This window comes from Petaurus breviceps, unplaced genomic scaffold, assembly GCF_028583685.1.
Source record: "Petaurus breviceps papuanus isolate PSGF00001 unplaced genomic scaffold, PetGlider_PUasm1.0 37, whole genome shotgun sequence".
In the NCBI taxonomy this organism is placed as follows: Eukaryota; Metazoa; Chordata; class Mammalia; order Diprotodontia; family Petauridae; genus Petaurus; species Petaurus breviceps.
The window spans coordinates 101,461,616-101,477,943 of record NW_027186296.1 but is presented as its reverse complement, the minus strand read 5'-3'; the positions used below and the strand labels follow the sequence as shown (position 1 = coordinate 101,477,943).

At 35.8% G+C, this 16,328-nt stretch overlaps 2 protein-coding genes across 6 annotated transcripts in view; both read right to left on the bottom strand.

Moving 5' to 3' along the window:
- The window catches only part of BUB3 (BUB3 mitotic checkpoint protein), a 555,213-nt gene that overhangs the window by 224,525 nt on the left and 314,360 nt on the right, over nucleotides 1–16,328 (bottom strand). The window lies entirely within an intron of this gene.
- The window catches only part of ACADSB (acyl-CoA dehydrogenase short/branched chain), a 67,873-nt gene that overhangs the window by 35,923 nt on the left and 15,622 nt on the right, over nucleotides 1–16,328 (bottom strand). For all 3 annotated transcript variants that reach the window (XM_069099157.1, XM_069099155.1, XM_069099156.1), the window contains exon 4: nucleotides 1,300–1,506. In XM_069099157.1, the coding sequence (XP_068955258.1) occupies nucleotides 1,300–1,506 (207 nt within the window). The remainder of the gene's footprint in view (nucleotides 1–1,299; nucleotides 1,507–16,328) is intronic.

Genomic DNA, 16,328 nt, shown 5'->3' with positions numbered 1-16,328 from the left:
AGTCCAACCCATTTATTTATTTATTTTACATTCCTTTTAAAAATTACTTTCTTTTTAATTTATGTGAATAAAACAAGCATTTCCATAATATAGTATAATTTAAAAGATGATTGCATATGAAATTGCAAATCTATTATGTATAACTTGCTATTCCTTTTAAATATATGATAAAGTCATGTAAATTTTTTTTCTTCCCTCTCCTGGTCTGTACTCTGATCCTTAACCAGGAAAGGCCTGAGATTCCTTGGGATTGCAATCAGTACTGATCCTCAGGGCTTCTGCTCCCTTGGGATCAGAAGTGATACTGTTCCTCAGGGTCCCTGCTCCCTCATGACCATAAGTGCTCTTCTTTGTCCTTGAATAGTGATCCAAAAGTGGGTATAGGTGATGGATTTTCCAAACAGTATCTGATCCTGTGTCCTGTCCCAGCATAGAGGCCTTCTATAATCTCTATACGATCAACTCTCAGGTCCCATTACCACCCCTGGATGGATAACTCTTGAAGCTGCTGCTGCTTCTATCACCATCACCCAGTCCTACCACCAGTGTTTTATTCACATGAATTGTGAATCAGTATTTCTGTGTCACAGATCTCATCTTCCAGCCTCCAAAGTTGTGTTTGATTGGAAGAATTCTAATCCTGAACTTTTATTGGCTCTGCTGCCCCAGAGTTCAGTGTGAGGAGTTATTTTACAGTTGTTTGGAGGGGAATGCTGAGAGAAACTGGCTGAGTGCTTCCTCTACTCTGTCATCTTGGCTCTGCCCCAGAAGATTTAGGTAACTTATTGAACATAATCAATTTCAGAAACTTCTTGTTTTACGTAAATCTACATTGTGCAGACTGTGGAGAGGTAAGGGATAGGGCAGGGACCCTGCACAAGCCCTAGTTCTACTCCCAGCAGGTTAGACAAAGTTGGTGTAGCCCTGAACCAGGGATCCTCCCCTTCAGGTGACTAAAGCCTCTCTGGCTTGAGGGGCTGTAGAGCCAAAGAGGTGGAAGTACCAGCAGAGCCCCATAAAGGGAGTTCTTTGGAATGGTCCATTTATGTTAAGTGAGAACTGGCTATATTCAGAAAAGTCCTTTGATTAATTTGAATTAGAAATGGCATTTATATAGTAAACAGATAATTAAACTATTTAATCACAAGAAAATATTTTAGATTTAAAAATTAGCTTATTGCTTAGTTTTTTAAAAGTCCTTCACATATAGTGCACATACTCTTAATATTTGTTAATTCTGAAAAACAGAAATATTCTTAATTTCTGAAAAAGCTAATTTGAAAAACTGTCTTAACTCACTGTGTCTTTAGCCAGCTTGGTCAAGTAGATTGCTTTTTGTTCTTCTGTCCCGTGTTTTGTAATCAATTTATTGATTAATGTATTCTGGATGTCACACAAGACAGATACAGATGCATCAACCTTTGCTAATTCTTCTATTGCTAGGATGGAGGAAAAAAATGAAGCTCCTGTTCCTCCATACTTTGTTTCAGTTTCAATACCCATCAACTGGAGAAGAAAAAAAAATAAATTAATAGGTTAAGATGTTAGGAAATACTTTACAAAAGCAATAACCTTCAGAAGTAAATTTTAACCATTCATGTATTCATATTCTAGAGTTTCTACTAATACATAGTGAGGCTTTTTCACTCCATTCTGTTTTGCATAACAAAGTACAAAAGCCTCTATATCAATTAAGAAATAGTGTCTCTTTTAAGGGCATGTGATGACATAAAAAACTCTGATTACACTCTATTTCTTGGCTTGGTTCAGAAAACCAAAAGAGGAGATGTGAAAATGTATTCAAAAGAAAATTAAAGAGCAGATTATATATTCACATGACAATGTAATAAATTATAATTGGATTACCTTGTCTATTGAAACATAATATTTAATATTTTTTAATCAATACATTCCCGTACTGAATAGAATTGAAACTATATGGAGTGAATCTCTCTCTAGGGAGAATTATCTGCATCTTTGTACCCAGCTTACTTTAATAATCTTCAGTAGCTCCACTCTTCGATTTTAACAGTTTGATTCTCCCAAGATGGCAACTGGACAATCAAAATAAGCATGAGTTTGCAGGGTGCCTAATGTAATCTGTTATACAGAGGTGTGTGTTGGACTGCTGCCAATCAAGTCATTAGATGAACCAACAACTTAAATTACCCAAGTAATTTAGAGGTTGTCTGTCTGGGACACTCCTCTTTAGCGTGGTCTAGAAGGCTTAGTAAATGTGTTAGGCACACTGAATGAAACTTTCATTGCATTTACACAATTTCACTTTTTCTACTGTCTTAGTTTCACAAAGGGTACCATACAACGCCAGAAGCTAATCTTGACAAATAAGGAATAATGACCTTTGTTCTTCTTAGCATGCCAGCAATTTTTAAGTATAAGTAGAGTTAAATTGTTTTTCCTTTTCTTTCCACCAGGTATTAAGAGTTACATGTTTATCAAATATCAAAAATGTTTTAAAAGAATTGAAGCCTCACATCCAGAAAGAAGTGTTGTAATTGGCATACTAAAAGTAATTTCTGTTTAAGCTCCAGTTGTCACTGTGGAAAATCGACAGCTAAAAATAAATCATATATATATATTTGGATCTTTTGCTTCTAGAGGAAAATGACCAGTATCAAAATCCTAAGGCATCATAACAAACAAAAATCTTTTCTTGAATGAACTTATTTGGAAGCAATAACCTCACATTTGCCTCAGTATTCCACGGAGAACAGCACAACCATAAAATGAAGGTATCAAGTTAGCAAATTATATTTCCAGATTTTTCATTTCTCTATCACCTATATGATACTGCAGTGGTATAGTGGATAATGTTGAGTTTAAAGTCAGGAAGAGCCAGGCTTAAATTTCTCCTCTAATATATAATAGCTATATGACCTTGAACAAGTCATTCAACTATTATGTGCCTGAGGAAACTCCAGGAACTTTTCTTTTTTTTTTAACTTTCATTTAAAAATTTTTAAAAATATTGATAATAGATAATACATATAAACATTTATATATATTAATATATATAAATAGATACATAAACATTATATATATAAACATTTGATTTTATAACTTTGAATTCCAGATTCATTCCCTTACTCCCTTGTCACTCACCCTTACTGGGAAGATAAGCAATTCAATATGGGTTGTACATGTATAGCTATGCAAAACATTTCCATAGTAGATATATTGTAAAAGACTGACTATATTTCCCTCCCTCCTATCCCACCTCCCATTTGTTCTATTCTCTACTTTGATCCTGTCCCTTTTCAAAAGTGGGTGCTTCCAACGTCCCTCCCCCGCCCAGCCTGCCCTCCCTTCCATCATCCCCCCTCTTAACCCCTTCCCCCCTACTCTCCTGTAGAGTAAGACACCCTATTTAGTGTGTATGTCATTCCCTCCCTAAGCCAAATTCACTGAGAGTAAGGTTGACCCATTTCCTTTTGCTTCCTGTTCTTCCCCTCCATCGCAACCATTTTCCCTTACCTCTTCTGTATGATAGTTTACCCCATTCTGTCTCTCCCCATCTCTTCTCATTATATTTCTCTTACCTATTAATTTCACCTTTTAAGTATCATCCCTTCCCATTAAACTGGTCCTGTGCCCTCTATGTATACCTGTACACATATATACACACATCCACATATGTATTCATATGCCCATATACCCTCCTATATAGACATATATATGTATGTGTGTGTACACACACACACACACACACACAAACACATTTCTATTCCCTTCCATTATTCTACTGCTGAAAAAAAGTTTCATAAGTTACAATTATCATTTTTCCATGTAGGGATGTAAATAGTTCAACTTTGGTAAGTTCCTTATGATTTCTTTTCCCTATTTGCCTTCTCATGCTTCTTGTATCTGAATGTCAGACTTTCTATTCAACTCTGTTTTTTTCACCAAGAATGCTTTAAAGTCCTCTATTCCACTGAGATCATATTTTCCCCTGAAACATGATACTCAGTTTTTCTGGGTAGGTGATTTTTGGTTTTATTCCTAGCTCCTTTGACCTCCAGAATATCATATTTCAAGCCCTTCGATCCCTCAGTGTAGAAGCTGTCAGATCCTGTGTTATCCTGATTGTGTTTCCACAATATTCAAATTGTTTCTTCCTGGCTACTTGTTATATTTTCTCCTTGATCTGGGAATTCCAGAACCTGGCTATAATATTCCTAGGAGTTTTCTTTTTGGGATCTTTTTCAAGAGGTGAACAGTGGATTCTTTCAACCTCTATTTTGCCCTCTGTTTCTAAAACATCATGATTTCTAATTTTTTTTTTATCATGGCTTTTAGGTAGTCCAGTAATTTTTAAAGTATCTCTCCTGGATCTATTTTCCAGGTCAGTGGTTTTCCCTATGAGATATTTCACACTGCCTTCTATTTTTTCATTTGTTTGGATCTGTTTAATAGTATCTTGATTTCTCATAAAGTCACTAGCTTCCATTTGCTCTAATCTAATTCTGAAGGAATGATTCTCTTCAGTGAGCTTTTGAGATTCTTTTCCCATCTGGCAAATTCAGCTTTTTAAAGCATTCTTCTCCTCATTGGCTTTTTGAGGCTCTTTTGCCATTTGAGTTAGTCTATCAGTCAGGTTATTGACTCTATTCATGATTTTCTTGCATCATTCTCATTTCTCTTCCCAATTTTTCCTCCACTTCTCTTATTTGGTTTTCAAAATCCTTTTTAAGTTCCTCTATGGCCTGTAACCAGGTCATATTTTTCTTGGAAGCTTTTGGTGCAAGAGTTCTGACTTTGCTGTCTTCCTCCTGTTCCATGCTTTGATCCTTTTTGTCCCCAAAATAGGAGTGTAAAGTTGGATTGCTCTGCTTGGTTTGCTTCCTTTACCTATTCACGTTGCCACTCAATTACTTGATTTTTGAGCTTTTTGCCCCAGTAGGACTCTGCTACCAAACGGGGGAGCTTCATCCCAAATTGTTGGGGTTTTCTCAGCTGCCGCAGGTATTAGTTGGATGCCTTCTCTGAAGCCTCCACATGCTCTGGCAAGCTGGTCACACACGCCAGGACCTCCACCCTAGACAGTGATCCAGATCCAAGCAGGTTAAAGCAAGAGTGATTACCCCTCAGACTGGTCACTTGGTCCCCTTACAATCTGCAGGCCAGGAGCTGAAGCTGCCACATGGTGGCAGCTGCACAGCCGATGTGCCTCAGCAGCTTCTCCCTCCAGGGGATAAAGACCTACTGCACTCCCAAACTACCAGGTCCCAAAGTCCACACTGCACCAACCTCTCACTTTGTCCTTAGCATCTATGTGTTGATAATTCTGGAAACCACCACAGCTGCTGGTGATCTGAAGTCCCTCCAGCTGGTGGATGGTCAGGCTGCCCTGGGGCTAAGACCTCCAGCTCTCCGGGGCTGGGATCTGCTCCCAGAGCTCCTTTTTGGTTGCTTCCTGCTGGCCTGTCCTCAGTGGGAGGTTAGCTTCTCTTTGTCATTTTGTGGGTTGTAGCTCCAAAGTTCATTCAGAGTCACCTTTTACATGAATTGGAGGAAGTGGGAGCAGAGCCCCAGGGAAGTCCTGTTTCTATCCCACCATCTTGACTCTTCACCTCCCCCCCCCCCCCATTCTATCAGGAACTTCTACACTAAGCCACAGAAGGAAAAGGAACTTCCTTGGTGGAAGGACCTTCCATGTGAGAAATTCCTTATAATGATGAAATTCTAGATATTTTGCATGCCCTTATATTTCTATCAGACCTAACCCTAATCTAGGGATCATACATTTAGAATAGGACGGGCCTTAGTAAGTATGGACATCTAGCAGAACTCTGTTTTAAAGATGAGAAAGCTGAAGTCCAAAGAAAAGACATATCAAGGCCATTAAGGTAATAAGCATCAAAGGAGAGATCTGAACCCAGGCCTTCTTATTCCTGAGACACTCTTCTTTCCACTGTGCCCAGGCTACATCCCCAAAAGGAAAATTTTATCTTCATAGCCTAGCTTGTACTAGGAGTATTGGATTCACAACCTTGATCAAAAGACACGACTAAAATGTCCATCATCTTCAAGTCTCATATATTACAGTTCATGTTTATGTAGTGTTTTATTGTTTACAAAGTTCTTTCCTCATAAAAACCCTGTGAAGTAGGTTACTTGACTACTAGAGTGACTAGTATTATTTAACTTTACATATTTATCGTTATTTTCAAGTATTTGAAGATTTAGAATTCACAGGATTTAGAAACCGATGGAACTTTAGCAATCAGTCTGATCAGCTAGCACACATAATGAAATAGGCCAATATGTACTGATCCCTTGACTCTCACTAATGTTGTAGTAACTGACTGCTGTCATATACTGTGTTTGCAATCATATAATTGACCTGAAACTATATGTAATTAATAACTAAATCCACTCAATTTGCATTATGTTTTGATCATGTTGAATACAACTGAAAAACTGTGATGTCCCTGGATCAAGGCTAATTCCTTCATTATAAATTTGAGACTATGGCCCACTAAGTGAAAGTGACTTTCCTAGACTCTATAGCTATTAATAGCTGAGTCCGAATCCCAACCTAGATCTGTGGCTCAAAATCAAGTGCTCTTTTCATCATGCCATGAAATATTATGAATGAACATTATAATGATTACAGATTAGGGCACATTTCAACTCATTTTTTGTACAGCCTCATCTTGGTCCACAATCTCTAGTACAATATATGTAATAAATTGTAGAAGAGTGCCTGGAACAGGTTTGCTTAAGTACTAAAATGGAAATAAGACTAATGCTTTATTTTTTTTAAATATTTATTCATTTTGAATTTCAACACAAAAAGATAAAAAATATTTTTGGATGTACACAGCACAACATAAAGAGGATTCAATATAAAACCATGAATTTCCATTTCACACAATTTATCTTTTTTTGGAAAACTATATGTAATAAATACTACACCTTTTTTTTTCAAAGCTACCCTGATTTCTGTGCTTCCTTCTAAGTTTTGTTTTGTTCTCGGGGTATTTTTGGTTTTTTCCCCTCATTCCCCACTCTGCTCTGGTGGTTACCATTAGACACATATATGTGTCTACAGATAAAACCATACAATACACACTTCTATTTTTCAGTTCTTTTTCTGGTTTTCTGTTGTTGATTTGAGAATTTATAATACTTAAAATGACTTAGTCACTCAAAGTTGTTCTTGGAACAATATTGCTGTTCCTGTGTACAATATTCTCTTGGTTCTGGTCATTTCACAGTTCATTATTTCATGCGAGTATTTCCATATTCTTCCAAAATCAACCAACCCATCATTTCTTAAAGCACAGTAGTATTCCATCACAATCATATACTACAACTTGTTTAGCCACTCCCTAATTGACAGACATCCCTTCAATTTCCAGTTCTTTGCCATCACAAAGAGAGCTGCTGTAAATATTTTAGAGCATATAGGTTGTTTTCTTTTTTCCCTGATCACCTTGGTTAACAGACCTCATAGTGACATTGCTGGGCCAAAGGGTATAGGCAGTTTAATAACCCTTTGGACATAATTCCAGATTACTCTCCAAAATCATTGACTAAGTTCCACAAAGAATGAATTAGTGTCTCCCCATTTTCCAACATTTGTCACTTTCCCCTTCATCATTTTAGCCAATCTGATAGGTCTGAGACCTCAAAGTTAATTTTCATTTCTCTTATCAAAAGTGATTTAGGTATTTTTCTCATATGACTACAAATTGTCTTTATTTCTTCATCAAAAAAAATTATATGTTCACATTCTTTGACCATTTATCAACTGGGGAATGACTTGTATTCTTATAAATTTGACAAAGTTTCTTATATATTTAAGAAATGAGCAGGGGTGGCACAGTGAATAGAGCACTGGCCCTGGAGTCAGGAGGACCTGAGTTCAAATCTGGCCTCAGACACTTAACACAAAAACTAGCCGTGTGACCTTGGCCAAATCACTTAACCCCAATTGCCCTCCAAAAAAAAAAAAAAAGAAATGAGAACTTTACTGAGAAACTTTATAAAAATTTCCCCCCAATTTTCATTTTCCTTCTAATCTTAGCTACATTGACTTCATTTGTATGAAACCTTTTTAATTTAATGGAATTTAAATTATTCATTTTATATCCATTATACTATCTCTTGTTTATTCATAAATTATTCTCCTATCCATAAGTCAGATAGATAATATGTTCCCTGCTCTTCTAATTTTCTTATATGTCCCTTGGTAGCAAGGGCCATTTTGACTTTATCTTGATAAATGGTGTAAAATATTGGTCTATGCCCAATTCCTGCCAGACTGCTTTCTACCTTTTCCAACAATTTTTACCAAATAATAAATTCCTATCTGAAAAGCTTAAATCTTTACATCTGTCAAATACAAGGTTATAATCATTATTATTGTGTACTGTATGCCTACTCTGTTCCACTGATCTATTTCTTAGCCAGTACAAGATAGTTTTTTTTTTTTAAAGCAATTGGGGTTAAGTAACTTGCTCAAGGTTACACGGCCAGTTATTTCTGGGTGTGGTGCTGAGTATCTGAGCCCAGATTTGATCCAGGTCATCCCGACACTGGAGCTGGTGCTCTCACTTGCTGATCCACCCCTAAGCAATTGGGGTTAAGTAACTTGCTCAAGGTTACACGGCCAGGTGTTTCTGGGTGGGTGCTAAGTGTCTGAGCCCAGGATTCCATCCCCAGGTCATCCCGACACTGGAGCCAGTGCTCTTACTAGCTGTGCTACCTGGCCGCCCCTGGATAGTTTTGATAATTACTGCCTTATAGTAAAGATATGATAATGTTAAAACTCCTTCCTTTACATTTTTATTAATTCCTTTGATATTCTTGACCTTTTGTTCTTCCAAATGAATTTTATTTTTTTCTAGTTCAGTAAAATAATTTTTTTTTGGTAATTTAACTGGAATGGCATTGAATAAGTATTAGTTTCAGTAAAATCATCATTTTAATTATATTGGCTCTGCCTACTCATGAACAATGAAAATTTCTCCAGTTAGTTAAACCTGACTTTATTAGTATAAAAAGTGTTTTATAATTATGCTCATGTAGTTCCTGGGTTTGTTTTAGTAGGTAGACTCCCAGGTTTTTTATACAGTCTACAGTTATTTTAAATGGGGTATCTCTTACTATCTCTTCTTGCAGGGTTTTGCTGTGACATACAGAAATGCTGTTGATTTATGTGGGTTATTTTATATCTTGCTATGTTACAAAAATTATTGTTTCCACTAACTTTTTAGTTGAATCTTTAGGACTTTTCCAAGTATGTCACCTTGTCATTCGCAAAACGAGAGGTTTTTTTTAAATTGCCCATTCTGATTCTTTTAGTTTCTTTTTCTTCTTTTACTGCTATTGCTAGCTAGCATTTCTAATACCACATTGAATAATGGTGACAATGGGCATCCTTGTTTCACTCCTGGTTTTATTGGGAAGGTTTCTAGATTAACCCCAATATAAATAATGCTTGCTAATGGTTTTAGGTAGATGCTTCATATCATTTTAAGGAAACATCCCTCCATATCTGTCTTCAAATGTTTTTTAATGGGAATGAGTGTTATATTTTATCAAAAGCTTTTCCTGCTTCTATTAATATAAACATATGATTTGTTACTTTTCTTGCTGATATAATCAACTATGTTAATAGTTTTCCTTAAGTTAAACCATCCCTACATCCCTGGTATAAAACCCATTTGGTCACAATGTATAATCTTTGTAATATACTGTCGTGCTTTCTCAATTAGTATTTTATTTAGGATTTTTACATCGATGTTCATTAATGAAATTAGTCTATAAGGTTCTTTCTTTGTTTTTGCTCTTCCTAGTTTAGGTATCAATACCATATTTGTTCCATAGAAGGAGTTTGGTAGAACTCCTTCTTTGACAATTATTCCAAATAATTTATTTAGTACTGGAATTAGTTCATCTTTAAATGTTTGGTAGAATTCACTTGTAAACAATCCATTTGGTCCTGATGTTTTCTTCTTAGGGAGTTCATTTATGGTTTGTTTAATTGCTTTTTCTAAAGTAGGCTTATTTAGACATTCCATTTCCTTTTCTGTTAATCTAGGTAGTTCATGTTTTTTGTATTCTTTCATTTCCCTTAAATTGTTAAATTTACTGGCACATAATTAAGTGAAATAATTCTGTAATTGTTCTGATTTCATCTTCATTAATAGTATATTCATCCTTTTTCATTTTTGATACTAGTGATTTGTATTTCTTTTCTTTAATCACATTAACCAATGATTTGTTTTTTCACAAAATCAATTTCTAGTTTTACTTATTAATTCAATGGTTTTCTTACACTCAATTTTATTTATCTCACCTTTAATTTTTAAGATTTCCAAGTTGGTGTTAAATTGGGGACTTTTCATTTGTTCTTTTCCAAGTTTTTAAAATTGCATACCCAATTCATTGGTCTGCTCTTCCTCTTTTTTACTGACATTTACAAAATTCCTTCCTCTGCATTTACTGATAAGCATTTAGAAATATAAATTTTCCTGATTACTGCTTTTGTTGCATCTCATAGGTTTTGATACGTTGCCTCATTGCTGTCATTCTCTTTAATGAAATTACTGTTTCTATGATTTCTTCTTTAATGCACTCATTCCTTAAGATTATTTAGTCTCCAACTTGTTTTTAATCTGTTTCTATGGTTCCTTTGGATATAATTTTTATTGCATTGTAATCTGAAAAAGATGCATTTAATATTTCTGCTTTTCTGCATTTGGTTTTCATGACCTAACATATGGTCAATTTTTGTAAAAATACCATGTACTGCTCAGAAAAAGGTGCATTCCTATTTCCATTCAATTCTCTCCAGATATCAATCATATATAGCTTATCTAAGATTCTATTCACCTCCTTAATTTCTTGTTTTTTTGGTTAAATTTATCTAATGACAGGGGAAAGTTGAACACCTCCCTCCACTATTATAGTATTAATACCTATTTCCACCTCTTATTCATTTAACTTTTCCTTTAAAAATTACATGTTCTATCATTTGATGTATGTAAGTTTGGTATTACTATTGCTTCATTTTTTTATGGTAACTTTTATCAAAATGTAGCTTCTCTGTTTATCTCTTTTAATTAAATCTATTTAAGCTTTAACTTTGTCTCAGATCATGACCGCTACCCCTCCTTTTTTTAACCTCAGCTGAAGCATAATAAATTCCACTTTAGTCCTTAAACCATGTATGTTTTTGTAAGCAACATATTGTCAGATTTTTAATCCATTCTGCTGTTTCTATTTTACATTCCACTTACATTCAAAGTTACAATTATTAGCTATTTTCTTTCATCCTATTTTTCCTAATTATTATCCTTCTCACCCTCTTTTTATTTTTTAAACTACCCCTCCTCATAGATCTGATTTGCTGCTAACCACTACCTCCCTAATTGGCACCCTTTTAAAGAATCCCTTCCTTATTCACTCATCTTACTCTCCTATTCCTTAATCTACCCACCCCTCTAAAAATCCCTCCCCCCATCCTCTCCCTCCACCTTCCTACTTCTAGATCTACACTCTTCTAAAAGTCCCTCCCTTATTTTGTCCTTTCACCCTCTTATTTCTTTATGTTTATGAGACTTTTATACCCCTTCTAGATGTATGTTATTCCCTCTTTAACTCAGTTCAGATGAGAATAAGGTTGTAACACTACCAGTCCTCCACTCCAACTCTTCCATTCACAACTCTTTTGTATGAAATAATTGCTCTATTTTACCTCTCCCTACCAATTGTATTTTTTTAAGAATACTCAAACTCAACTCAACCCCAAGTCTTCTATCTATATATATTCAAACTATCCAAGTAATAATAACATCTTTAAGGGTACAGATAACATTTTCCCACATAAAAAGTAAACAGTTTGACCTTATTGAGTCCCCTATAATTGGTCTTCATATTTATCTAATGTTTCTCCTGGATCGTACATGTCAAATTTTCCATTGAGTTCTGGTGTTTTTGTCACAAATAGCTGAAAGTCTTTCAATTCATTAAATATCCCATTTTTTTTTCATTCAGGATTATACTTTGCTTTGCTAGGAAATTTATTCTAAGTTGCAAACCCAGTTCCTTTGCTTTTTGAAATATAATGTTCCAAGTCCTTTGGACTTTTAATGTAGAAGCTGGTGGATCTTGTGTTATCCTGACTGTAGCTCCATAGTACTTTAATTGTTTTTGTTTTCCTGTTGTTTGTAGTATTTTCTCCTTAACTTGGGAGCTTTAAAACTTGGCTATGATGTTCCTTTGAGTTTTCATCTTGGGATCTTTTTCAAGTGGTGATAAATGGATATTTTCTATTTTGCCCCCTAATTCTAGAACTTCAGAGCAATTTTCCTTAATAATTTCTTATAATATTGTAATTAGACTTTTTTTTTATAACTTTCAGCTAGTCCAACAATCCTTACATTGTTTCTCTTCAATCAGTTCTCTGGATCAGTTTTTTCTAATAAGATGTTTCACATTCTCTTCTATTTTTTTTATTTTAAAAATTATTTCTTGGTGTCTTAGTTTCCCCTTGCCCAATTCTAGTTTTTAAGGAGTTCTTCTGCAAATGCCCACAGCCAGCAAGGTCTCTGTCCCTCTGCTACTGCACTCACCAGGTGTGTACTCACTCCTCCTCAGCCATAGCCACAGTCACAGCCCAGGACTGTATCTGGTCAGGACAACTGGGCCTGGTGTTCTGCAACAGTGGAAGGTCCAATTTTCCTCTGCTCTGCTGTCCGACCCCTGACACTGTCCATAAGGTGAAAGTTCCTGAAGGTGAGCCCAACCCAACTACCCCCAGGGCTTGTCATTTGTATATTCAGCAGAGTATGCCCACATGTGTTTGCATTTCACTAAGGCCAAACCTCTGACCCTAGAGATTGTATTTCCTGAGTTCTTCTCAAGTTGTCTTAGGAGGACAACTGCTTTACCCAGACCTTTAATTATTTCTCCCTCTCAAAGTTCACTTTAAAATGACATTTTATCTTGTTTGTGGGAGAATCTGGAGAGCCTGGTATGTACTGTATTATTACACCATCTTCCCAGAAATCTCTCCCAATGTTTTATTGTTTCTAGTTCACATTTAGGGTACTTTGGTTTGTTTGTTTGTTGCTACTGTTTTTTTTTAAAAGAAGGTCCTCATGTCCTTTATAAGGTCCTAGATTTAGAGCTCGAAGAAACTGTTAGACATCACCTAACCTAACCCCCTCATGAGAAGTGAAGACTGAGGGTTTTGGATGTTATGATAATCCTATAATAGACTTTTAGGAACTACTGTAATGCATACCACTAGGGCAAATTCAGTAAGGTGCTGTTTCAGAAGTGTCCAACTCTTTGTGACCCACTAAGGGGTCTTCTTGGCAAAGGTAATGGAGTGGTTTGCGATTTCCTTCTCCATTTTATTTTACAGATGAGCAAACTGAGGCAAACAGGGTTAAGTAACTTGCCCAGAGTCACACAACTAGTTGTCTGAGGCCAGATTTGAACTTAGGAAGCTGAGTCTTTCTGACTTCAGGTCCACACTGTATCTATTGAAACAAAAGCAGTTTTATCAGTAAAGGTTAAAAGACAACTTCTTTTCTAGAGTGCTCTCCTGCTAAGTCAGCTGTCCTTATAGGAAAGGAAGCTTGAAATATGCAGCCAACATCATGACTGTGTTGCCTTAATTCATATACAGCATTTGTCTGAAGTAGGTGAAGATACCATCAACAACATATATTGAATTTCTACTGGCTAAAGGGTTCCACATAAAGAAATGAAGTATTGGAGAGTAAAAAAAAAAAATAATAGGGGCACAACAGGGGTCTTCCTGGGAGAATTTGAGAAGATCAGAAGAAAAATCCCAGGACAAGGTTTGGTCCCCCGAAGAGTAAACACCTCCAGGCTAGGGTCTACTTTAACAAGTGGCAAGCCCTGGGGTTAGTTGTTTTGGGAGGTTGCCTAGGCCCCATCCACAGGAACTTTTACTTCCCCCTTAACCACCCCCCAGTGAGGGAAATTGGGCCTCTGAGCCAGGAAAGATCAAAGGAATCTCTGCTGACAAAGAAGGCCATACCCAGCTGTGCTGTGAAGAGCAGAGAGGGCGAGAAGAAAAGAGCACATGCCCAGTGAGTGCAGAAGGCGTGAGACAGAATGCCTCGGGCTGTGGGCACTTACAGGAAGTTGGAGGTTTGGCTTTGGTTCCAGGCGAGAGTAGAGAACTGAATTATCTAATGCAAGAGGCACCATCCCTAATACCCCAGGGCTAGAGGTGATTACACAAACTAAGCTATTACCATAAAAACATGAACAGGCAAAGGAGAAAGAATCCAACCTTTATAGAAAGTTATTATGGGAACAGAGAAGATCAAGGTTTATCTTCAGAGGAGGATATTAAAGCAAAAAAACTCCCTCCTACCCCAAACCAAAAAGTAAGAAGAAACAAGAGATATGCACAAACAATAAAAACAAAGGTCAGTAGTAGGATGTGTTTGGGAAAGTATATGTCTACATATGAATGTGTGTGTGTATCTAGAGCTATAGAGAAATACATCTGCACTTAATTGTAGCCTTGGTGGGAAGGGGAAGGGGTGTAGGGAAGGAAGAATTCATAGAATTCACAGAACTTAAAAAAAAAATTTTAAAAATCAAATGACAGAGATAGAGAAAAAACTAAAAAAAAAAATAATCCAAGAAAAACAAGAAGATTATGAAAAGAAAGTCAACCAATTAGAAAAAAGATATCCAGAATCTTAAGGAAGAAAATGACACCATGAAAATTAAATTTGGGCAAGATGAAGCCAGTGAAATCATAAGATATCAAGAAATAATTAAACAAAATACTGAAATAATAATGAAAAAATAGAAGAGGAAGTGAAACATAAAAACAACAGATCAATTCAAGAAAACATAAAAGTAATCAGAATAACTGAAAGTTATGATCAAAAAAAGAATCTTGATACAATAATACAAGAAATAATTAAAGAAAATTTTCCTGAAGCATTAGAACAAGGGCTGAAAGTAGAAACAGAAAAAACCATCAATCACCACTTAAAAGAGATCCTATGAGGAAAATTCCTAAGAATATTATAGTCAAATTTCAAAACCTCCAGCTCAAGAATAAAACAATTTAAATATGATGGTGCCACAATTAGAATCACACAAAACCTAGCAGTATAGACATTAAAGGACTGCAGGTCTTTGAACTCTATATGTTGAAGAGCAAAAGAACTGTGGTTCTGGCCGAAAATATCATACCCAGCAAAGTTAAGCACAATCCTGATTGAAAAAAAAAAAAAAGGCCATTTGATCAACTGTCAGACTTTCCAGACTTCATTAAAAACAAACAAACAAAACCTGAACCTAACAAAAGATTTGACATATAAGAGCCAAGGGAAACATAAGGTACATAACAAAGAATGATTATTACAAGGGATTCAATAGATAGACTCTTTACTTTTTACATATGTGAAACGCAAAATGCATGTCTAAGATTCTTAATAATAACTAGGTAGCTCATAAGAAAGATTGGGGAAAACCTAAGCATGATATGAATTTAAAAAGTAAAACCATTTAGGAACAGCTAAAAAAATAATTATTTTATACAAATGAGGTGCAAGAGGAAAAATCAATACAGAGGAAGTAGATGGGGAGGAGGGTCGGTAGTTCTGGCAATTCACTGGGAATGGGTTAAAGAGGGAACAATGCATATATAATTTAGAAGAGTATAAAAGTCTTCTAAATTCAGAAGAAATATAATGGTAGGGGCATAGAGAGGGGGGAGAGGACAAGGGAGGCATTTTAGAGGGGAAGATGAGGGAATAGATTATAGGGGACTATAGAAGGGTGTTTAGATTTGTGGGAAGGGGAGGATAGGGAGGGATCCTTGAAGGGTATAGGCAAGTAATAGGAGGGCAAGGTAGTGGGTAGAAGTAAAGTAGAGGGGGCAGAAGGGATAGGAAACAAGAGATATGCACAAACATAAAAACAAAGATCAAGAGTTGAATGTGTTTGGGAAAGTATATGTCTAATATATACATATGTATATATGTATATGTGTATGTATATAGCTATAGAGAAATATATCCACCCTTAATTGTAGCCTTGGAGAGGGGGGGAAGGGAAAAAAAGAACAAAGTTAAAAAGTACACAGAAGAGAACAAAAGAAAACTTACAATGAAGCAAAGAACAGCCCTCAACACAATGTGGTATTTATTATACATGTTTTCTTGAAATGCAAATTTGTTACATAGTTTGAAATCCTCTCTTATATCCTGCTATGCACATGACAAGCTTTGTCCTTTATTACTTTGTATTTAAGTTACAATATTTAAGTTTATGATGTTTTTGTTTCT